The sequence below is a fragment of the Lynx rufus genome, unplaced genomic scaffold (assembly GCF_022079265.1).
Source record: "Lynx rufus isolate CCGP_SWC_20201006 ecotype Redwood Valley unplaced genomic scaffold, mLynRuf1.p SCAF_7, whole genome shotgun sequence".
In the NCBI taxonomy this organism is placed as follows: Eukaryota; Metazoa; Chordata; class Mammalia; order Carnivora; family Felidae; genus Lynx; species Lynx rufus.
This window is the reverse complement of record NW_025814889.1, coordinates 88,163,486-88,187,912: the sequence shown is the minus strand read 5'-3', so window position 1 is coordinate 88,187,912 and position 24,427 is coordinate 88,163,486. Positions and strand designations below refer to the sequence as shown.

The 24,427-nt window shown below is 36.6% G+C and overlaps 1 protein-coding gene and 1 pseudogene across 4 annotated transcripts in view; one reads left to right on the top strand and one right to left on the bottom strand.

Moving 5' to 3' along the window:
• Positions 1 to 24,005, bottom strand: part of MON2 (MON2 homolog, regulator of endosome-to-Golgi trafficking) — a 119,849-nt gene extending 95,844 nt beyond the window's left edge. For 3 of the 4 annotated variants that reach the window (XM_047064803.1, XM_047064804.1, XM_047064805.1), the window contains exons 1-2: positions 23,490 to 24,005; positions 8,747 to 8,810 (exon numbers count right to left, since the gene is read on the bottom strand). In XM_047064803.1, the coding sequence (XP_046920759.1) occupies positions 8,747 to 8,810; positions 23,490 to 23,600 (175 nt within the window). In that variant the 5' untranslated portion in view covers positions 23,601 to 24,005. Of the gene's footprint in view, positions 1 to 3,473; positions 3,555 to 8,746; positions 8,811 to 23,489 lie in introns of those variants that run through there. The other variant, XM_047064806.1, reaches the window with a different exon arrangement.
• LOC124501184 (activated RNA polymerase II transcriptional coactivator p15-like) lies at positions 15,027 to 15,422 on the top strand (annotated as a pseudogene).
• Positions 24,006 to 24,427: the final 422 nt, after the last annotated feature.

Sequence of the window (24,427 nt, the reverse complement as noted above, 5' to 3'; positions counted from 1 at the left end):
ACACATATAAAATAAATTATTAAATCTAATTCATAAGTAGAAATACTTTTATGTATTTACAACCAGTAATAACAATCTTAATAAAAACCACTTTATGTAAAATAAATGCCAAAACAGAAATCAAATAATAAGAGTTAAAATACTTCAGACAGATATTACAGACTCTGTATCTTAACTACCCCTTAGCCTCAGCTTTCCCATGGCCTTCTCCTAGCACTGTTTTTTGATTTTCCTTCATCTCCTGCTGCAAACTTTTTAAGGACAACTTCTCAGAAGTTCTATCCTGCCTCAGAGAAGCCCTCTATTTCTTCAACAGTGCAGAGGGAGAAATATGAATAAAAATATTCTAGAGCAGAAAAAGTAATTAAAAATAGTATATACATCATCCTCATTACCCTTCTGAATGTTCAGAATCTCCACACAATCTTATTACATGCTTTGAATTTATAGAGCCCTAATTTCTTCTTCAAGAAACAAACTCATTAAAAACAGTAACATTACTCCTCTTGTTACTAAAGCATCACTTTAAATTAATTGGATGCACATGCTATAATGCCAAATCTTAATTTAACCCCTTCTACCAAGCCAATTCTTTCAGAAGTTTTAAAGTGGTAACAAAAATCTAAGAAGTTAGAAAATGCACAAAACCAAAAATTAAATTTACAAAGTGAAATTAAGTCAATACACACTTAATGGCTATACAGAGATGAATGAGACAGGTCTGCCACCCTCAGAGAATTTAAAAAGACAACATGGGATTCTAAGGAAAGAGAACATTAAACTTATGTGTTTGGTATATGGTTCTCAAAGGTACGACACCCATCAATTATTTTTTGAGGTTAAGAATTGTAATGAAGACATACAAATCTGAGTTTTAACATGTTTTTCAAAAGAAATTGTTAGAAAGTCATCCACGATCACATTAAAAACGTAAAAGCAGTGTTAACATTAATTTCATCATTTAAATCCCCACCTTTTTCTCCCAAAGCTCCCATTATAGTATGCTAAATAAAGACCACAATTTCCTACAGCATACTCTGCAAAGTCCTTCGGTATGCCAGCATAAATTACTGACTTAAGACAGCTAAGAGATGGCAAATATGACTGGCAAAGAACAGTGTTTCCAAAAGGGCTCCCCTTGCCTTATTTCCTTGATTTCCTAGGCATAAACGTTTTGATTCAAATCAAGACACAAGGTACCGTAACAATGTCTCAAAACATTTCTATGAATGATTAACAGAGGACAATAAAGCTCAAAAAATACTATTCTGAAGCAGTAAATATCCTACCATATTCAATCCTGCTGGAATTGCTGAAGCGTGAGGCTACCCCAACTCTGCTGAACATGCCTAGTTATTAAATGCCATTCAGCAAATAAAAGTTTTCAACAGTAACAAGTTGCATTTATCATTTTTATGATGTTAACATGTTTCTCATCTGAGTATCATAATAATCATAGAGAGTTTTTAGAGCATGATTTGGCTCAAGTGCATAGTAAATGGTAAAGCCGCATTTTGAAAACAGGTCTTCTAACTCCTGGTTCACTATTCTTCCCACAACATTATGCTGCCACTCTTTAAGGTAAACAGCACTTAAAGCAAATCAAAGTTCAGTTACAAGGATCTCAGAGGAACCAATGATCTGCACTTTCATGCTGTCTGCCTGAAGTCTTCAGGTAAATGAAGGAAAAGAAACTGTCCTCATAGAAGGAAAAAAAAATGTACTTTCATAGAGTCTCTGATGAAAGTGACTTCAAGACACATTCAACTGTCACACAGAAAAATCAGTGCCAATATTAATTCTGTCAATTAAACTGATACAATGCTTTCTCATCACTTAGAATTGTTCCTCACAATGTCATCTATCAAGGCCATTGTATTCCCTCGTCTCTGATAACAGTCACTCTGACAGGTGTAAGGTGATATCTCACTGTGGTTTTGACGTACATTTCCCTGATGATTAATGATGTTGAGTGTCTTTGCATATACTTGTTGGTCATCTGTAGGTCTTCTTTGGAAAAATGTCTATATAGATCTTCTGCCCATTTTATAATCAGATTGTTTGGGATGCCTCACTTCTTGAAAGAGTACTTCCCTATTGTCTCTGAGATCATCTTCTAAGCCAGTGTCACCCATTCTGCACATTTTGATGCTGGTGCTTTTGTGACCTTACCATTAAGATGTCAACAGAAAATTTCTGTACAACAACTAGGGTGACAGTTTAAATAGTAATTAAACTTACAAGTTATCAACAATGCACATAACTCAAATGACATTAAAAGTAATATGAACCTATAAACAAGTTCACATTTGCACCGTAAATGACAGCTACATACTACCTGGCCCACAATGATTGTAAGATGCCATCAACTGTAAGATGCATATCAATTTGGGCAATATTAAAATGTGGAAAAACAGTGCCTCTTAGAAAGAATAACATAAAGTGAGTTTCAGCAAAATGTTGTATATGGGGCAGTCACAGTTACCCAGGTGTCTCAAGTTAGGATAAATTAAAATAGTATTAAAAATAATTTTTATGGGGGCGCCTGGGTGGCGCAGTCGGTTAAGCGTCCGACTTCAGCCAGGTCACGATCTCGCGGTCCGTGAGTTCGAGCCCCGCGTCGGGCTCTGGGCTGATGGCTCGGAGCCTGGAGCCTGTTTCCGATTCTGTGTCTCACTCTCTCTCTCTGCCCCTCCCCCGTTCATGCTCTGTCCCTCTCTGTCCCAAAAATAAATAAATGTTGAAAAAAAAAATAATAATAATTTTTATGAATTTTATTTTAATGTAACAAAGGAATCCAACATCCATCTCTTGCCTCCTTCCCATTCTTTCTCCCAGTTTATATGAGAATAAAATAATAAAAAAGGATGTTTCAATGTTATCAGAATAAATCAATAACAAAAAAAATACAACGTATTGATCTGTTTTGTCTTTTGAAACACAGTGTGAAAAAAACGTATCTACCATATCCAGATCACAATGCAGTAAGACAGAAATCACAACAAAAAAAAGTTAGTTTTTTTTTTCTTCTTGTAAAAGTGATAGTAGTCTTAGGAAACAGAAATTAGCCTGCTCTTCTAATTGAGAGATAGATGCTCTTTATATACAATAATTTTAATGACATGTTATTTTAAATACAGCTTTCTATAAAAACCTTCCTATGGGCTGAGACTTTAGAAATCATGAGGAAAAAGCTATATAATGATATAAAGACATCTTGCTTTAACTATTTTTTAAACTCATTCCAGGAAATTAAGAAGAAAAGGCTCAACTCTTTTTAATCAAAACTCTCTATTTCAAATTCCTTCAAAATATAAAGACAGGCTTTTTAGGGGGTAAGGAAGAAAAATTTATTTTTTTTAACCTAAGTCCCTTAATAAATATGACTCCTTTAATAGAATAACACTGTTGGATAAATGTATTTTATTTCCAAATTTTATAACTGTGAGATCAAATGATACACTTTCACACACCTGAAAGAGGTCCAGCAGGTCCCCATATCCTAGGGGTTTCCTTGCTCTGAGCAGTTTCACTGCATAATTGTAGTTTTTATCCTGGAAAGAAAGAATTAAACTAGGATACCCCACTATGAATCACATTAATGGGGGTTAATAAAAGTTTCATCATGATAAATTTTAATGGTCATTAAATAACAAATTATAATTCTTGTGAAAGAAATAAAATATGATGTAGATATGATTGCTACGTTCAAAATCCCTTAAAATTTAGTTATGGGAAAGACTGATATTTCTAACAAAATTTAAAAAAATTTAATGGTTCAAATAGTCTGAAAATACTTTAAATGAGTCAAGAATCGAAGGACAAATAAAAGTATGGGCAGTTTCACATTAAAAGCACATTATATGAAAAGGAAGGATTATTTAAAAAATGATGCTAGCTATTACAATTGGTTAGTAACTTTACAAATGAAAAAAGAATCTAGGTCCTCACATCACTCCATATATTATTAAGAAAAAATCAAACAAAAAAACTAAAAGAAAATAAAAATGACTATCACTATGTGGAAGGAGAAGGACTTCCTAAGTGGAGAGCAACAAATCAGAAAAATTATGTTATGTAAAAATGAAAAACATCTCAATTAAAAATTAAAAGGTAAATGACCTACAGGAAATATAAACATGATGGGAAGTTAATACCTTTGCTATAAAATAGTTCAAATAATATAAGAAAAACACAAAAACTGAAAGAAATAAATGTAAAATGGAAAAAAGGAAATTTAATAACCTCAAAGGAAAATGTTCAATATTAAAAAGTATCAATTAAAATAAGAAATCATTTACCTGTTCAATTCCCAAAAACATTTTTTAAAACAATAATCAGGCAAGGATGTTATAAAAATACACTCACCTATTACTGCTAAAGGCATAAACTTTTATCAGAAAGCACTGTGGTAACAAATTCCAAGAACCTGTTCATACCCTGTGATTTAATAATTTAATTGCTAGAAATTTATCTTAAAAAATAATTCTAAATACTGAAACATGCCTCACATAAAGCAATGGTTAATAAGCTACAATCACTGGCTAAAAAATATTATGAAGCAACTAAAAAAATACAAAAGATACCATCAAAAAAAGTATTTATGATATAATAAAAGGCAGAATACAAATTAAAGTTTTTAAAAGTTTAAAAAAAATCCAAGGAAAAAAGAATAAATAAGAACACATTATACCATAGAGAAACTATGTAATCTCTCTCACCCACTAGGTTAACTTGCACACAGGGCATTAGTTACAGCCCCCTCGGTCTTCTAGCCTGGATTATAGACACCACCTACCAACAGACCTCTACTTTACTGATGGTACATTGAAATACACCTTGCACACTGCTGGGTGAGTTTACATAAAAACGTTAAAATGAATGTGTCACTTCCTTGATTCAAACTCCTTCCATCCAGCAGCTCAGAAAGTCACACAATGGCAATACCTGAATAGTGTATCCACATAGACCACACTGTTTTATACCTCATATATTTAAGTAATCTGCTTTACTTTCCACTTCTATACCTTATTTGTTGGGCTAACTCCTTTTTAAGCTTTGAGACTCAGCTTAAGATTCCCAGACTGGGTTGGGTGCCTGCCTTCTCTATGTTCTCATAATAAATAAGCCTGTCTATACTTCCATCTTGGCATTTACCACCACACTATGAAAATTCTCCATTTAAAGTCTGTCTCCTTCATTCTTCTGTTATCTGGCTGATATGAATGAAGTATGGCAAAATTCATCTACTTGAATCATCATAACATGTAAAATTATGGCAAAGACTGAAAAGTAGAAAAACACACTAGAGGTTGCACTGACAGACTTACTCGCATTTTGGAATGACTCACTCACTATTGGCCTGCGCTAAATGAGGGCTTACTATTTCCTATGTAATGTGCTAACTTCTAGCAATATAAGGAGAATAAGATATTGATCCTGACCTCAGGAAGTATGTCCTCTAGAAGAAAAAATTTCTGGCAAAGGACTTCAAAAGGCAAATGGAATGAAAGGCAGGCACAAACACACTTTTCAAGTATATTTCTTCTATTTCCATATAGACTATAGGTGAGTTACACCACTCATCTTTGTATTCCTTCCAGTGATTCTTACATAATTCTTTCCTTATTAAGAATATATTATGATATATTCTCTAGATATTTGTAAAATATCACAAGCATATGTATTGCTAAAATAGAAAATACTAAATAAAATCAGCAGATAAATTACCTTTTAACATCAGAAAAAAATTCCAAAGTATATTGTTCATTGCTACTTAAAGATGTTTTAGTAACAAGACCATGGAGATATGAAAAAGATGAGGGAAACTGTGTGAGAAAAGAACACAAATCATACACAGTGATCATCTACATAAAAATTCTATTTGTATACTGACTGTGGCTGAAAGCAGCCATAGGTAGATGTAACCACTACGGTTCTGAATATGGGTTAAACACAATTTTAAGATATCACAACCTCGTTGGTTTCCTTGTTTCAAATATTCAAAAACAGATTCTCTGTTTATGTAATTTTTGTAAAACACAAGCCTTCTCAGTCAATTTCAAGTATACCATAAGCTGGCTTAATAAAAACATTTGTAATATATGGTAGTCAAGTGTCAGGTTAAGGCATTTGGCCTCGTAAGTGAAGAACTGGATGTTGCTATCTCTCATTTGCAGAGTTTTATCTTGAAAGGAAAAGGAAATGTGGAGATAATGATCTGTATATTTGAATCAATGCTGACATTACCTGGCATAGCATTCCCACTTATGTCAGCATTCATGACAGCAGTGAAAACAAAGAAAAATAAACATTAAAGGAGGATGCTTAAGAGAAGGGGAGATGTAAAGCAAAGATTTATTCTGCAATGTAAATAACCTTCCCTTGGAAAATAAATCTCAGAAAACTAAAATTGGCTAGAAATCTGTGCTAAGTATCACCGATCAGACTAGTTGATCCTAATTAAGGATTCTGATTTTTATAGCAACCCTTTGTATTTTTGGAATATGTAGAGATATCTGAGAATTCAATATCCCATTTCATTTGAGATTCCTCCATTGTTTGATATCTTTAACATCCATGAGAGCACAAAAGTAGTAATTTACAGTCCCTACCACCAGAGAAGTAAACACTTCTCAGGAAATGAAATTTTTTAAAAAGTCAACTAAAAACTGTTTTTAGTGTTAACTATAATTAAGCAGTTTAGAAACTATATATTGACTAAACTCTTTCCTTGTTCTTAAGAGCCCTTGATTTTCAAGATGCTAGTGGTCTAAAAATGTATACATTTTAAAGTATCAGTTGTTATACTTGGTAAAAAATGCTAGGAAATAGTGTAAATGCTAATACAGTCCTCAAGTACATGGCCCTGGAAACTATGGACATTAAAGCATGAACTGTTAATTGTATGCACATAAAGATTTGTTTTAGTTTGATTTGAATACAGCTAATTGAATTAAAATGCAATTAATAGCCCCCATATATTAAACGCATACTGAGACAAAATTTTTCTTACTCCTCCTTAAGATTAACCAATTAGACACCTTACTTTAGTATAGAACTCTGCACCAGACAGCAATCCTCTGAAGAAATCAGTCTCTTTTCAAAATTTTCCATCAACTACAGAACCAATGAAAACTTTCACTGTTGGAGAAATGATTAAGGACTAACCATGATATTAGCAATTATGGTAGCAAAAGTTATTATCTGTAAGGATATTCTAATACGCCTGGCCAACTTAAAAATATCCAGATCATAATTTATCTTTAAACATTAATGTCCTCACAGTTGCTAAATCCACCCAACATGCATCTCCCAAACCCACTAGCCCACCCTCCCAATCCAACCACACCTACCTTTGCCTTTACCCACCACTTTCACTATACCCCTTCTCAAAATGCACACAGAGCATTATTCAATGCTGTGAATAATGTTATGAAACTATATGGTGTTTTGACACAATGTTCAAAATCAGAGAAGAAGCTGTGAGAAACAGATGCAACACAGGAGAGCTCACCCTATGGGCACATGTCCAGCAAAGCTGCAAGCCTAAGTGAAATCCGCCTTCCACCCTTAAACTGCCCCCCAAAAGTCTTCATTTCATTTTGTAATAGTCTTTGAAATTCCACCAACCAGAGCTTTTCTGGTATCCTTTTTTAAAAATGTAAAGAGATTTATGAGAGTTAGAGAGATTCGTCACTATTTGGATTTTGGGTAAATTAACTTAATAGGACTATTTTTCTCCTGTAACCAGCTGAGACTAATAGCACCGCTGGAGCTGGAAATGCAGAACAAAGAATCAGTGAAGTAAGCAATGATTAAGTATAAACACCTGGGAGGGAGGGGCTAGTGTGGAAACCTCACATTATCACGGCAGCATACTGTAGCAGGAAGAACATGCCCTGGATTCTCAACAGCCAGGGACCTCAGTCTAGTTCCACCATTTATCATATGACCTTAGTCAAGTAACTTAATCTCTTTGCATCTCGATTTGCTCTACTGTAACATAAAAACATTTCCCCACAAGGTTGTCTTTTATAAGACAAAGTGGCACGAATGTCTCACATGTAACAGATTCTCAGAAAATCCAGTTTCCTTCTTTTCCATGTTCATTACAGAGGCAAGAACAAGAAGGCACCAAAAAAAAGTAACGAGTAGACTATCAAAAGAGTGCCAAAGACAACTCTTAAAATTCCTCCTTGAAAACCAGGTTCAATCACGAGAATGTAAGAAAACATTTTCTTCTTTCTTCCACCCTACTCCCACTCTTTCTTCATGACCATACTGTCTTAGTCCTACGATTCAAAACTCATATAGTACTACTAAATTTATAATACTACGCTATCACCTGTTTATATTATACTAAAGATAAAATAGATCTTGGAAGGTGGACTGAGAACCAACCTTTTATTCAATTCAATACAACAAATATTAATTGAATGCCTTTTATGGGTAAGGTGTGTTTTAGGTGACTGAGAAGAGGTGGAGGAGAATGCAAATCCTTGCCTGTAAGGAGTTAGTAGTTTAAAGCTTTCTAATTTCAGAGAATTTTATAACATTCATCCTTGGCAAACCCAATTAGTTCATAAGTTAGGGACTTTTACATATTCTTTATCATAAATAGCATGCTAGGGCACAGAGAAGAGGCTACAGAAAACTGATGGCTGTTTTTTGTTGTTTTAAAGTGTGCACTTTTACTATTAGTGAAATTTTCATTAATTGTTGAATTTTTAATGCAAAAAATTACCTGCCAAAATTTCGGTGTTTCGTGCAGCTATTGTTTTAACTTTTATTATTCCTGATTCAGCAGCCTGTAAGAATAAAAATAATTAGAACATACAACTTACTATCAACATGGATTAGCTAGGGAAAGAAATATATATGATCACTGTTACTTTTATTTACAAAACTTCAAATACTAAAGCCTAGTAGTGCCATATACATTATAGGTCGTAAAATATGATTCATTTGATTGTTCACACGCAAGCTCGGCACTACAGCACATCACCCTCCTCTGCCTAAGGCACATCTAATCCCTCATGAATTGAAGTGTTCATAAAATATAAAAATAATAAGCAGAAACAAAGCCTAATAAAAAAATTAGGTTTCTCTTCCCCATTTCATACCTCCTCCGACCATTAAAAAAAGAAAAAAAAAAAAGCCAAACACCGCAAAATCCAGTAAAACCTTTTTGGATTCAAAGACACTGAATAACCAAGAACTTTATTATTACTTTTAGTTTACATTTTTAAAACAACCATTAGATTTTTATAAGGTACCTAAAACGCTTCATGAGAAGTATGTTTAGTGGGCAGTATTTGGAAGTTATATAGCATTTTACAAAATGCCACAGAATTGTGCTGTCCAGTACAGTAGCCATTAAGCACTTTATGTGAGGTTAGTCTGAACTCAGCTGTATTCTAAGTATAAAATACACAGATTTTGAAGACTTAATATGGAAAAGAAATGCAAACTATCCCTTAAATATTTGCACTGATTAAATGTTGAAATAATATTTTGAACATATTGGGTTAAATTATATATTATTAAAATTAAATGCCCCTGTTTCTTTTTACTTTTTTAATGCAATTTAAAATTACACATATGGATTACATCTGTGGTCCACAGTTTATTTCTATTGGACAGTGCTGACATATAACACTGATATATAACTTCCATCATAGAAACTCAGAACATTTTTACTAGCAAGAACCATGCCTATTTTATACTTATACTGGTCTCCAAAAATAATATATCAATATTCATAAGCTATATATCTAAGTTGTCCTATTAATTTGCTTGCTACTTGTTCATTTATTTTGTTATCTCTTATTGCTTACTAAGGGACAAGTGGTAGCAGGTTCTAAAGGTTTAAAAATATTAATGGAATAACAGCAGTGTCCTGTGGGTTCTTAGCTTGAGTACCAGTGGATTAAAATAAATAACACATTGTAGGTTATCCTATGTATAGCAGACCTTCGTCATTTTGTTGGCTTCCAAGCATGTGAAGCCCTTGCCTGTGTCTAGAGATTTCCCAACTTCATGAGTTTAGCAAGATGAGTACGCAAGTGGAACTTATCTCCCACTATTAAAAATTGAAAATGCCAGATATCTGGCTTTCCCACATGGCCTGGCAGCTTCTTCTAATCCAAACAGACACACCTACCAGGGATTTTGAATATGGAGGCTAATGGCAAAGAAAAGCAGAAACAAGACAGAATTCTTTCTGATGACAGAGTAAACTTCACTTCTGCTTAAACCAGCCAGTCAGCTTTCACTGCTCACAACCAAGAAGGCCTTAGTTCTACAACTTTAAGAAATGGAAATGTCCCAAATTAAATTAATATGGCTACAAGCAGAAATATAGTCAAAATAAATTACTTCAGGGAAAGATTACTGATTTTCTGATAATTTGCGGGGAGTACATATTAGAGACACCAGAAGCTTAAAAAAATCCTTGATGCCCAGGTTGCAATACATTCCAAGGAATGCCAGCGGGAGCTGGCATCAGTATTTTTTCAAATCTTTAGGTGAGTCCAATATGCAACAAAATTTAGGAGACAGTTGCAATAATGTAGGCAAAAGATGATGGTGGATAAGCCCAAGGTAATAGTGACTGAGATGGTAAGAAGTCAGATTCTGAACACATTTTAGATGTACAAACCATAGCACATTTATAATAAAGATTTGGAGAAAGAAAAATCAGACAAAACAAATACAAAATTCAAGGACACTGAAATTATTATCTATACTTTGTTATACTCACATATCTCATCTCAAACTCTGTTGGGTTTGTTACAGGGCCATTCTGTGGTCACTGAGATTTCTTCTGCCATGATTTTCAAGTTCTCCCCATCTTCACTATAACCATAGGTACCCCGTATATGTTCAAATTCAATATTTCTTTCTGATTCATTTTCAACAAAAATTGATCACACTGAACCATCATCATAAATAGCAATGTCATTTGTCCTGACTTTCTGGAATTCTAGCCAGCCTAACCTTCTTAACAGTTTCCAAAATCAGTCCTATGGCATGCTAGATTAGTATCTAGATGTCAGTAAAAGATTTCAGATTTGCCAAACACTGTTTTGATTTCTTGAGATTAAGAGTTGACCCATGTCTATATCATAAATAAGTACAAATAAGTATAAATAAATAAGTTGTAAGGAGTATAAAATGTTTACCAATTATATTTACACATATACACAGTAAGGAAAAGGAATAAGAACATTTTTTAAAGTTTAATAGTTCCAAAGTAGTGGTTTAAAAGATACATAAAACCAGTGTTTTCTTTCCTAAACACACCAAAAAAAACCACCAAAAGGACTATTTGTTGCCTTAGATATAATTAGACCTATCACATAGTTCCTCATTTCTTACATGCAGGTTTCTACTCTCAAATTTTGAAACTGTAACATCTTATTCTCTAGGCACACTGTGTTGCTGGAAAGTTTCAATATCAATGTTTATTGACAACACATGTATATCAGGGTCCCTCTAACCACTGCAGTCTTGCTTTACACCGAAGCCTAGCTACATCTTCAAGTGTCTCAAATAAATGGAGGTATTCAGACTCAGATTTCCTTCTCTTTATCAAGGACAGTCTATGTAAAGAAGAGTCTTTAACTTCTTGCTTTAAAAGTATCCCCTACTCTGAACAGGTATCTTGTATATCCACAGGTGAACTACTCAATTATTTTAAACATAGTTCTTTTTTATGAATTGGCCCTCATGCATAAAATATTTAAAAAGAATAAGAAGGAGGAGAAGGAGGAGAAGGAGAAGAAGGAGAAGTTGTTGTTGTTGCTGCAGTTGACAAAAAAAAAAAAAAAAAAGAAAGAAAGAAAGAAAAAAAAGAAAAAAGTTGCCAGTTCTGTGGACTGGATAGAGATGACATAGGTTAGAGATGACATAGGTTAAGGTGCGTAGTCTAATATCTCTATTCCTGGGGGGGCAATCTGTGAGTTTGGGGAAAATACCAAAAGTCTTAAATACACAGCAGTATTTAATGCTTGTTACTCTTAAAATTAATCTCTCTCAAGAAATACCTTTTCTTTTCTTCAATATTCTTTGATTACCCAAATAGACATACTCCCCAGGGACTTTGAATAGGGAGGCTAGTAGCACAAAAAAACAGAGACAAGAGAGAATGTGGACTCCTCTTCCAAGACTGTCTAGAATATCTTTGACCTCACTTCTCACTCAGTAAACTTTTCCTGGGCAAAAATAATTCCCTGGTTTCAATTACTTTCTAAATACTGTAGACTCCCAAATTATATTCCTGTCTCCTAAACTATAGGACTTACTAACCTAAATGTTTAAAAGGCACCTTAGATTCAAGATACTCAAAACAGGTGTCATCCTGTCACCCCCTCTACACACTTCCACTTCAGCCCCAGAAAAAAACTGTTCCTTTTCCTATAATCTCTACTTCTCTGAACAGCAGCAGTATCCATCCAGTCACTGACTAGACATCTGGGGTTTCTCTCTCATCCCACAAATCATATCAGCCACAAAGGCTATGTAAGGAACATATTTTGTATCCTTTCTCTCAAATCCCACTTCTGCACCTTCATTCAAACTGCTGGGGTGTCTGGGTGGCTGAATCAGTTGGGTGTCCAACTTTGGCTCAGGTCATGATCTTGCAGTTTATGGGTTCAAGCCCTGCTTCAGGCTCTGTGCTGACAGCTCGGAGCCTGGAGCCTGCTTTGGATTGTCTCCCTCTCTCTATGACCCTCTCCCGCTCACACTCTCTTTCAAAAATAAACAAACATTAAAAAAAAAAAAAAACTGCTCATTACCAACCTAAACTAAAAGATTTCTGGACTTACAATCTTGCCTTCCATTCATCCATTGACTCAACTTTTCAATGGTTCCCCAGTGCCTATCCCAACTAGTGTTTCTCAAAACTGAGTAGTTTAAGGACTTCCTTAAAAAAAAAAAAAAAAAAAAAAAAAAAAAAAATCATGAACCTACCCAGTTACTGATAAATTTAAGTTTGTATAAACTTACTAGGAATAAATTCCTATTTTTACAGCTCTTAAATTATAGTTATATACAAGTTATATACAAACCCAAATCAACACTAATGCGACAAATAATGCTTTGCTGAAATTAAACCACTGCTCACAAAATGAAGATAACTGTAGGCTTAAAGAGCAGTCTCTCCTGCTTTTGGTACTATAAGAGCAGTGACAGAAATAATTTCTTCCATCAATTTTTTTCTCTGGTAACTATGAAAAAGCCTTTCCATCTTTGTGGGCTGTCTATGGTTTGTACCGGTAACACTTTATCCCACTCATCTCACTACATGTCTGTTCCTCTATTCTAGCTATATGCCCTATAAGGACAAGAAATCTACTCCATTTGTCGTTCCATATCACTAACGTCTATCACAGTGCCTGGCACACAGGAGCTACATAATAAATGCTTCTAAACAAAAGTATTACAAGTTCTAAGTAGAGAAGGAGACTCTACTGCCCACTAATTAAAAACCCAGAGGAAATCCGATCCAGGTATGCACAAGGCTGTCAGGGCTGCTGGTCCACCTTTCTGCCATTCTCTTGGTTCCGTCCTGTTCCATGGGTAGGTCCATCCTTTGGCCACTTCCAAACTTGCCAATAAAAACAGTTGCAGCCATTCTACATTTCACAATTTTATATGAGAAAGGCCTCTTTTAGCAGCTTTTTAAAAAGGAAGAGGAAACTCCTTGTCCAGAAGCGCTCACTGGCATTATGTAACTTGGACAGAAATGAAGGTGGGGCTGGTGGCGGTGGGGAGGGTTTAAATTAGATTAAACTAATCAAGGTACCCTAAGGAAGGAATGAGATTAATTCATCTCAATCCAAAGGTCTGGAAATGAAAGAAGAGTGCAGCCTACTACAGAAGGAAGCGAGAGGGAATGGATGCTAGGAAGGGAATTAACAGAGGTCCACTACTTGTACTAGAAACAATTTTACAATTAAAAAAAAAATTAATGATGCTTCCCTTCATCAAAGTTCCTATGTTCTGTTTTTTCCTATGTTGTCTTTTAAAAAAAATACATACTTTTCACATCTATGAAAACTGACCTCAAAATGAGAACAAATTTACCAAAGGTCCAAATGAATTATTTACTTACATAGCATAAAACAAGAGCTGAGGTAGTATTATGAAACTCAGGTTAACAGCAATTTGAATCCAAAAATGTACTCATAAGATATCAGGGAGGTATAAAGCTGCCTAAAAACTTATGATTTTAGATATCAGGTAAAATAAAAAAAACTAAAATGAAGTCCACACTTGGGAATAAGGAGATCCAGAATACTCCCTACAGGACAATATGCTCATAAAACAATTAATACACTGAAACCAATACGGTTTTCTTCTATAACATATAATTGGTTTACAACCCCAAACTCTGAAAGATATATACCTACATGGCATCTAACTCAAAACCTCTGACCTGGGCACCTGGGTGGCTCAGTCAGTTAAGCATCTGACTCTTGATTTCCACTCAGGTCATGATCTCATGATTGGGAGATGGAGTCCCATGGAGCCTGGGTCAGGGATTGCAATGGGTGTGGAGCCTACTTAAGATTCTCTCTCTCTCTCTTTCTGCCCTTCCCCAGCTCCACCCACGGGTACATGTGTACTGTCTCTCAAAAACAAACAAACAAACAAACAAAACACTGCCCCAAAACAAACAAAAAAACCCAACCAAATAACAACAACAACAAACCCTGGCTTCTACAAAACAACAACAAAAAAAGTTCTTTAACATATCAAATGAAAGACTGAAATGCAGGGGCACCTGGGTGGCTCAGTTGGGTAAGCTTCTGAGTCTTAATTTTGGCTCAGGTCACGATATCACGGTTCATGACATGGAGCCCAGAGTTGGGTTCTGTGAGCAGAGAGCCTACTTGAGATTCTCTCTCTCCCTCTCTCTCTGGCCCTCCCCAGCTCATGCTTTTTCTCTCTCAAAATAAGTAAACTCCACATGCAAGCAAGTGAGCAGAGGGCTGTTTAGCTGCAAGAGTGGAGCAATGCCTAAGTGAAAGGAACTTGTTTCTTCAAGCTCTTCGGGCAGTGATTCTGAGTGTGAGGTTGACAAAAAGTTAAAGCGGAAAAGGCAGGTTACTCCAGAAAAACCTGTAAAGAAGCAAAAGACCGCTGAGACTTCAAGAGCCCTATTATCCTCTAAGAAGAGTAGGAGCCACAGAGATGATAACATGTTTCAGACTGGGAAAATGAGGTATGTCAGTGGTTGAGACTTTAAAGGGAAAGTCCTAACTGATATTAGAGAATACTGGATGGATCCGGAAGGTGAAATAAAACCAGGAAGAAAAGGTATTTCTTTAAATCCTAAGCAATGGAGCCAGCTGAAGGAACAGATTTCTGACACTGATGATGCAGTAAACTGTAAAATCAGAGCCATATAAAACCTGTACTGTTCTAGTTGTTTTAATCTGTCTTTTTACATTGGCTTTTGTTTTCTAAATGTTGTTTTCCAAGCTATTGCATATTTGGATTGCAGAACAATTTGTAAGATGAATACTTTTTTTTAATGTACATTATTAAAAATGTAAAGGAGGATTGCTTTGTGCCCACCACCTACTGTAAAATAAAATCAAGTAATACAATATTAAAAAAATAATAAAAACAAAAAATAAGTAAATGTAAAAAAAATGCAGATTACATGTGGATCACTAAATATATATATATATGATATTCCTATATATATGGTATCCCTTTTCTTTCCTTTTAAAAAATTTAACCTCTAAAAAGTAACTAATTAGTACCTCCTAGATATACAAATACTTTGCACTATGGTGAACAAAAGTATAAACAAGATGTAAAACTGACCCTTTAAGGTGCTATTTAGACTCCCCCCCCCAAAAAAAAACCTAAAATAACTAAACAAAAGGTAAAACATAAGACTTATATGGAAATAACTTATAAAATAAATTTTAAAAAATCTTTTATGTTTGTTTATATTTGAGATAGGGAGAGACTGCAGGTAAGCAAGGGAAGGGCAGAGAGAGAGGGAGACACAGAATCTGAAGCAGGCTCCAGGCTCTGAGCTGTCAGCACAGAGCCTGATGCAGGGCTCAAACTCACAAACCGTGAGATCATGACCTGAGCTGAAGTCCGACGCTTAACTGACTGAGTCACTCAGGGTACACCTAAAATATGTTTAAATGAAAGTTAAGAAAAGAGAAGAAAACATATTAGTTTGAAAATGTGGGCAGGAGCTGTAACTGTTTTTGCTCTAACAACTAACAGTACATAGCACAGAGTAGGTACTCAAAAACTATTTCATGAACAAATGAATGAAGGGAATGAGGGGAGAAATTAGAAAATTATCTGTAAAGTTGATTTATTTATGCAACAAACAGATAAGCAACATTTAAAGTGGGATTCAATGAAAGGTAGGACCTTAATTTAAAAAGAGGAGAAGGTGGGCACCTAGGTGGCTCAGTTGGTTAAGCAGCTGACTTAGGCTCAGGTCATGATCTCAGTTTGTGAGTTCGAGCCCCAAATCAGGCTCGCTGCTGTCAGCACAGAGCCCACTTTGGATCCTCTGTCCCCCTCTCTGCCCCTCCCCTGCTCATGCTCTCTCAAACATTTATTTAAAAAAAAAAAAAAAAAAAAAAAGAAGGAGATAATGGGCCAGCAAAAGGAACCTCAGAAGCATGGAAGAGAGAAGCAGCAGGATATATCTGGAGAATAAATAGCAGGCAATACACCTTGGCTGAAGTACAAAGGCATATCAGGAAAAACTGAGGATGATGAAGCTAGAAAGGAAGGTTGGGATGATCAAGGAGGGTCTTAAATGCTATACTAAGGGGTCCAGTAAGTAGAGAGTAGCCATTAAGGGTTTCTGAGCTGCTTAGGTATATTAAGCTAGTGGTTACATATAGAATGGTTTTTCTTTTCATTTTTTTAATGTTTATTTATTTTTGAGAAAGAGAGAGACACAGACACACTGTGAGCAGGTGAGGGGCAGAGAGAACAGGAGACACAAAACCCGAAGCAGGCTCCAGGCTCCGAGCTATCAACACAGAGCCCAACGCGGGGCTCAAACTCACAAACTGCGAGATCATGACCTGAGCTGAAGTGGGACATTAAACCGAGTGAGCCACCCAGGCACCCCACCATACAGAATGATTTTTTTTGTGTGCCATTGATGCATATTAACGGCCAGGTATTTGAAATTTGGTACTACAATAATAAGCTGAGAGAACAGAAAAAAGAAGAGGTATGTTGGAAACTACAGAGCAGGAAGGAACAGCTGACAATGAATAAAGAAAGAGAACTGAGGGGGAGAAGATAGCCAAATGTGACTAAGGTAAGCAACAGTGATAAATGCCATTAACAGAACAAGTGAAATGTGGGTAAAGGGCAAGTTTTAGGGCAAATAAGTTTAACTACAAAAAGTCCTATGTCAAGTATGGGAAAGATATTCTGGTCTCAGGAAAGACACTGGTCTATGCTCAGGAAAGAGAGCAGAGTACACGGAGTAGATTCAGGAGTCCTCAGCATCAGGGTAAAGCCCAGCAGCTTTACTAGGGGTAAGTAGAAGACAGTAATGAGGGAGGAGCACGCAGAAGAGGCCTGAAAACAGAGCTTGGGATACAATTCTACATAAACATGAAGGGAAGGAATACTGAGAGAGAAGGAGTAATAGGAAAGTAGAGTGCTACAAACATCAAAATGAGAGAATGGCAACATGGAAAGAATGATGAATAGTAACAAATAATGAAGCAAGACAGACAAATGGAAACAATGATAGAAACAAGTAAGTACGTTTTGAAGGCATTTTGCAGCTCGGAGTAATGGAGAGGAGTTAGAGACAGATGCACAGGGAGCCACATCCCAGTTCTTCCACTTTCTAGATCTACTAATTTATGCAAGTTACTGAGCCAAGAGGAAACCATAATTTCCTCATCGGTAAAATTAAAATAGCATCTTGTAATAAAGTAAATGGATGCAACCTCCCTAGCCTAATGGAAAGACAATACTTTACTCAACACTGAGTTAACTTCATAAAAATAAAGGCAGTCTCTCATTCATTTTTTTTTATCTTTCGCCATGCTTTATACTTAAGAAACTAATAAATTTCTATTAAATTATAACAGTACCGGCAAAACCCAGTGTTTCGTACATGGCTGAAAATAAGCTATGCTTATATAAAAGAAAAAAGAAAAATAATTCCATTTTTGGAGTATGTCTTCCTTTTTGGTTTATGAGCCAGATAAATGTCATTTCTTTCTTCTGTATCACCAAAGCACAGTGCTAAAAAGATAATCAATACATTTGACTAAAGTATGTTTCCAGTGATCTTTGCTTATTCATTTCCTTCATAAAAGTAAAAATGCAATGGTCAAAAACTTAGTAAAAAATAAATTATTATGTTTTATACTTTAATAATAAATTTCACTGGTTATGGAACTTTAATAAGTGTATAATACAGGTTATAGAATAACCAAAAGCTTTTTAAAGAAATCTCACTGTAAAAATGCTCTTAGAATACTGCAATAATCTAGCAAAATTTTCCTCGAAGTCCTAGTGAAAAAGTTGTGCTTATATATTCTTGAAGTCAACATCTAAATTGCTTATCGGAAGAAAATGAATTTAATGAGACTTAGGAATCTAATATAACTTTTATGGAATAAAGTCAAAGAAAGAGCAGAGTCAAAACAAAGCAAAAAAACAAAGGTCAAAGGCCACGTGCACATCTAACACAATTATCTAAAATTGCATTATATAGGAAAGTAAGTCTTGACCAAAATGACTTCTAACTCCTTACCATAATTGTCATTATTTATGTGACTGGTGCTGGCAAGTTTTTTTAAATAAATTATGAAAATTAATTTATTTCATTATGTAAAACATCGACCTATTCTGTCATACTTTTGAGAGAAAGAACACAATTGGTTGTGTCATGAGCAAATCTGTCCAACTAACGTCATCAGAAAAAAAAACTATAGTACGTTATAAAATGCTAAACCCAAATAGCTCCCAACGAAACATGTAATAAACATTATCCAGCCCTCATTCTCCGCTGTCACAAGGTCCTGAAAATGAGATCTTCTCCCTACCAGAAAAGCCAACTGACTTGATCTTCAATCTCCAAATAGCTGGTTAAAGGGAGAATCCTGTTATGGTGAGTAAAAAGCATCTCTTTCACCAAACTAACACATAAAAAACACTGGGCCCTGAGGAACTCTACCACAAGAACTACTGCTTTTTAAGGCAAAAATCCCTGCCCACCTAGGTTCTGTCAAGCCCACGTACACAAGGGGAAACAAAGACAGCATAGGAAGACTACTTGCACTTTTTTACTATTTACACCCTTCCTGATTCCACCTCACTAAAAAAGAGAGAGAAAATCCATTCAAAACCCTAATTCTGACCACCTCAGCTTAAATGATCTTCATCCCCTTCCTCTTCTACCACCCATTCCCTGGACTTCATCATCCTCTAGTGCAGCATGACTTGGCAATCTGAAATCCAACATCCCTTTCCTGTGCCAATCCCGGTCCTTCTAGCTCTCCCACCGCTCTTTGATTAAATTGGTGCTGCTAGTCCCTTAACCCTTCCATCTTCTTCCAATCAATCAAAGTTTTATGTATTTCCTTCTTTAGAAATAGAACACAGATCTTACGATCTATCATCATTTCAACCACTTTTCCTGCCAAGACTCTTTAGTGTCCCAGGTTAATTTCTCCTCCACTTCTACAAAGCAATCCACTGCTCCTCTCAAACTTTCTACCCATCACTCCTTTCATCACCAATTGCTCCCAGCAATAAGCTTGTTTCCTACCTTACCAAGAATAGAGGCCATAGGCCAAACTATCCACGACTTCCTATCTCTCCACAATGTCCCTCCTTCAAATTTATCACATTCAAACTCATTTTTTTCTTCTTCCCTTCCTCTGTCAGAAGAAAATATGTTCCTTCTCAGAGTGAGAGCCAGTTCATTTACTTATGCCCTTGAAACTCCAGCTTCTCAGGGACCTTGCTCTGCCAAGTATTCCCTTTCTCTCCCATTTCCTTAACCTTAGTCAGCTGCCTCTTTCCCTTTACTGCTGTTGTTTCCCAAACTTCCTTCTTCGGCTCTGACATTCTCATTCTATGCACTGTTCCAGACCCATCTTATCTACTCCTATGGTTTCTATTATCATATATAAACTGATACTCCTAAATCTGAAATTCTAGACCTCCTCCTTAAGAACCAAACCATCACTTTCAAATACCTACTGGTCAGCTCCACTTGACACACACATAAATGTTAAACTTACTATATTCACGACTACTCACTTTGCCCAAAAACATCACCTCCTCTTACATTCCTTCTCTCAGTGATCTACCCAGTTTCCCAAGCCAGAACCTGGGAGGCATCATAGATTTCTTTCTCTACGTTATATAAAAGGTCACTATGCCCTGATAATTTAAACTGCTAAGTCTCTTTTTAATCCATACTCTCTCTTTCACACATGACTATCACAATGCAAGCAACCTCCTGTCTACCTCTACTGCTACCTCGACACAGGCAATCATCACTTTTTAAAATTTACTCTCTTCGTCAATGTTAGTCCCCTCTAATTCTTCCCATGAATACTGTTAGGGAAAGGCTACTAAATATGAATTTGATATTATTCCCTCTCTTAAAAACCTTTAATGGCTCCTAATTACCTTCAGCATGAAATTTATTTAACATGGAATACAAACTTGTGCTAATTTCTCTGCCTAGAATGACTGCCCCCTTCTTCTATTGGCTTGCTTCTACTCATCCTATTAAGACTCAACTGAAGAATTACAAACTCTCTCTGACATACTTCCAAGCTCAGTTGGATCCCTCTCATTTGTTTCCAGAATAATGCCTGCAAATAGAAAATGACCAAAATGTTTTATTCATTAAATACATAAACATAAAGCTTCAGAGATTAGTGCCTCTGAAGGCAGTGAGCGTCACTTTCAGAAAAGCAATTTTACAAAGCTTTAAGGTAATTTTTAAGGCAAAGAAAAAACTATTCATACAAGTATTCCAGAACAGATTAGCTAGTACACGTGTCCTAAAAAAGTTACATTGCTGAAACATAAAGATTCATATTTAAGGACTAAGAAAAATAAGCTGGTGCTGACAGCTCAGAGCCTGGAGCCTGCTGCGGATTCTGTGTCTCCCTCTCTCTCTGCCCCTCCCCTGCTTGCACTCTGTGTCTCCCTCTCTCAAAAATAAATAAACATTAAAAAAAAAAGTACTGGGGAAGGAGATCTGCCTTCCAAAGTACATATACAATTACCACTGTAAGTTCTTAAGTACCCTTATAAGAAGTTCAGAAGTATTTTTCAACTAATAACTGTGAAGATACTGGGAGAGTGTTACCTAGCAAATCAGTATACAGATGGAAAAGCTTTTTATACTTAGAAAGGCCTTGCCTTGGGGCACCTGGGTGGCTCAGAAGGTTAAGTGTCCGACTTCAGCTCAGGTCATGATCTCATCCTCCCTTCATCCCCCAAATAAATAAAACTAAAAACTTACCAGTTTCTTAGAAAACAAAAGCCAAAATTGCTATTAATTTATCAGGAAAAATTTAATTCAATCAAAATATTTCTTGAAAGTCAAGGGTCCCTCCTATAAAATCATCACTCTTAGACTAATTACTTCATTACTGTTTTAAACTGGTAACACAGTGATGGTCATTTTCTAATCCCTAAAGTGGGCCCCTAAGCATATTAGAAGTGCCACTGGTTAAAACGTCAAGGTTCTTACATTCAACAAATTCTTACGGAGTAGGTACTATATAGGAAATTATGTATCAGAGATAATCACACCAAGAATGATTTTTGCCATTACCTCAAAGAGTAGTGCAATCACCAAGTATTTCTTTGGCCAATGTCCAAATAAAAGAGCTAATGAGCTATATTTAAAGTTCCTAGATTAAATGGACTGAGTTCTAGGACTCTGTAAATTACCTGTTTGGAATTCTGAATGCATTTTCTAAAAAAAATAAGGTAATAAATGGCAACTAAATTCTCAAACAAGTCCACAAAGGCCTTTATATGTAATATAGAGGAATCTTAGTTTCTATATAAATTATAAGAGCTGCGAACAATCAGTTCTATAAATTATTGTCAAAAATACAACAGAACAGTCTAATTCTTTAAAATTCTTTAAAACTGCTTAATTCCTTAAAATTACTTATTATAACTTTCAGCAGAAAATGACACAGAGAAAATAATTAAAATTGATATCACAAGCTACTGAGTATCTGAAATAAAATATATTTCGATAGTTATCTTTCCAAAAGTGGCACATCAGGTTCCCATTATTGGGTAATATTTGCTTACTTTATTAAAGGAATAGTAGATGGAGCATGTTGAAGACTAATGAAACCAAAAGCACTTACAGAAAAGTTAAGATTCCTTGGAAGCCTAAAATCCAAACTTTATTGGGTAAGTTTTAATTACAAAACCTTTATAAAGGCAAAACATTTAAATTAATATGAAACATTCCAAAATTCCTAGTAAACTTTTGGTGAATCCTAAATAGTAAATAAAATTGCTGGTAGGCCAAACTATATTATAGAAAAATAAAAATGATTGCTTTTACAAGTTTATCACTGAAATATCTTGTTCCCGATATGAGAAAGGAAATTGGGAAGCATTTTTAAAACGTTTAAGAGAAATAAAATGGCATCTTAAGAGAAAAAAATCAATAGTGACTAAACGTCAAATTCTTCAGTTTAGGAAAGATTTGAAGAATTTATACAAATAATTAACTGGAACCTCTTTAATAATACCCTTTTTGCTCTGACGACTTTACCATCATAATCCAGTAAGTCCACCCTTTAACCCTATTTACACAGGAAAGAAAACTGAAGCTCAAAGAGGTTAATATGTATTTCAAGGTGTACTGGATTTGACTCTAAACCCAAACTTCCCATTAAAGTATTGCTAATAACAAGGCTTAACATAATTATTGCGGGTCTTCAATATTTGTCATAAGTTAAGTGGCTGAATAATTTATTAACACTTCGTGGTACTGACAGAGTGAAGCTGCATGACACAAGACAACAAGGAAGGCTACTCCCCTTTGAGTGATACACACTTTAAACGTGAGGAGCACAGATGTCACCGCAACGATGGATGATAGTTTTAGAAGCAACAAACCTAAGTTTTTTCAATTCTGGCTTGGCTAGTTTCAAGCTTGAAAAAGGCCAGAAAAGGCGAGGGTAAGACACATTCAGCTGAATTAGCTGCATCGGCTCACTCCGCGAACTTCATTCCTAAATCCGGAGGACAGGAGTGGAGAAAATCAAAGCTCCCCAGACGTCTCCAAAGGAAACTCTAAAGAGCGCTTATGGAACAACCCACCGACTAGCAAATCTGGAAAGGTGAGGACCAAATTAAAATCAGACAGGAGTTTGGGAGCGAAGGACTGGATCTAATAGGACCAGACATGCTCACCTTGCCCTCTCCCGACGTCACCCAAAGCTTACCTCTTTGACAGGTGGGAATTTCTTCTTGCATTCCAGGGACAAGGCCCGTAAATCGCTCTGCATGTTCTCCAGCAGCTTCTTCACTGCCTCGGGGCTGTTGGTGCCGGACATGATCCACCAAACTACAATCCAATTTGGGCGGCGCGAACGAACTCCAGCACGGTCAGCTCCTTCGGGCGACCGGCAGCTCCCTCAGAGCGCCTCCGGCCCTTCCTCAGCGCGCCTCCTGGGCTCCGCGGGGCTCGGCCCGGCCTGGACTACGAACCCACAGCGTACCCGAGCGCCCCCCGCAGCCTTCTCGCAACTCTCGCGGCTCCTCTCCGAGGCGCCCCCCCCCGGTCGCCCCGCCCCGCTAGGCTCCAGCGGCTCTGGCCGAGGAGCCCACAAGGCGGGCAGGTCCCTCCCGCTGCCGCGGGGTCCGGCCGCACAGTTCGTCAGCAGCCAACCTGGCAAAATCTCCGGCGCTGGCCGCCCAAGCCCTCCAGACTCGCCGACGCCATTAGCCGAGTCGCCCACAATTCCGAGCGCGGCCGGGACACGTCAGCCGCACTTCCGGGCACCGCGGCCACCGCCCCCGCCGCGGCCAACTGGGGCGGTGAGCCGCAGGCGGGGCGTGGCCAGGGGCGTGGTCACGTCCGGGGCTAGGTCGGCTCCCGGAGGGGCTGCTTTCCCCAGCTCGACTTTGGGACCCGCTAGGCGTGGGCCACCATTTCCCTCGTCTAAATTTGCTTCTTCGTAGATATGTGACAGCTGTCAGAATGGAGCCACGTGTATCTTGGCGTGTCTCTTGGGGTGTGTTCGTGTTATATTGTATTTCGGTGTAAACAGTTTGCTTCCTTTTGTTTTAATCTTCATCCGTCTTGTCCCTCGTCATTTCTGCCCCCTGGAATCTCTGGGCTAGTGGCCCCAAACCAATGCCTACCTCCTGTTAATTTTAT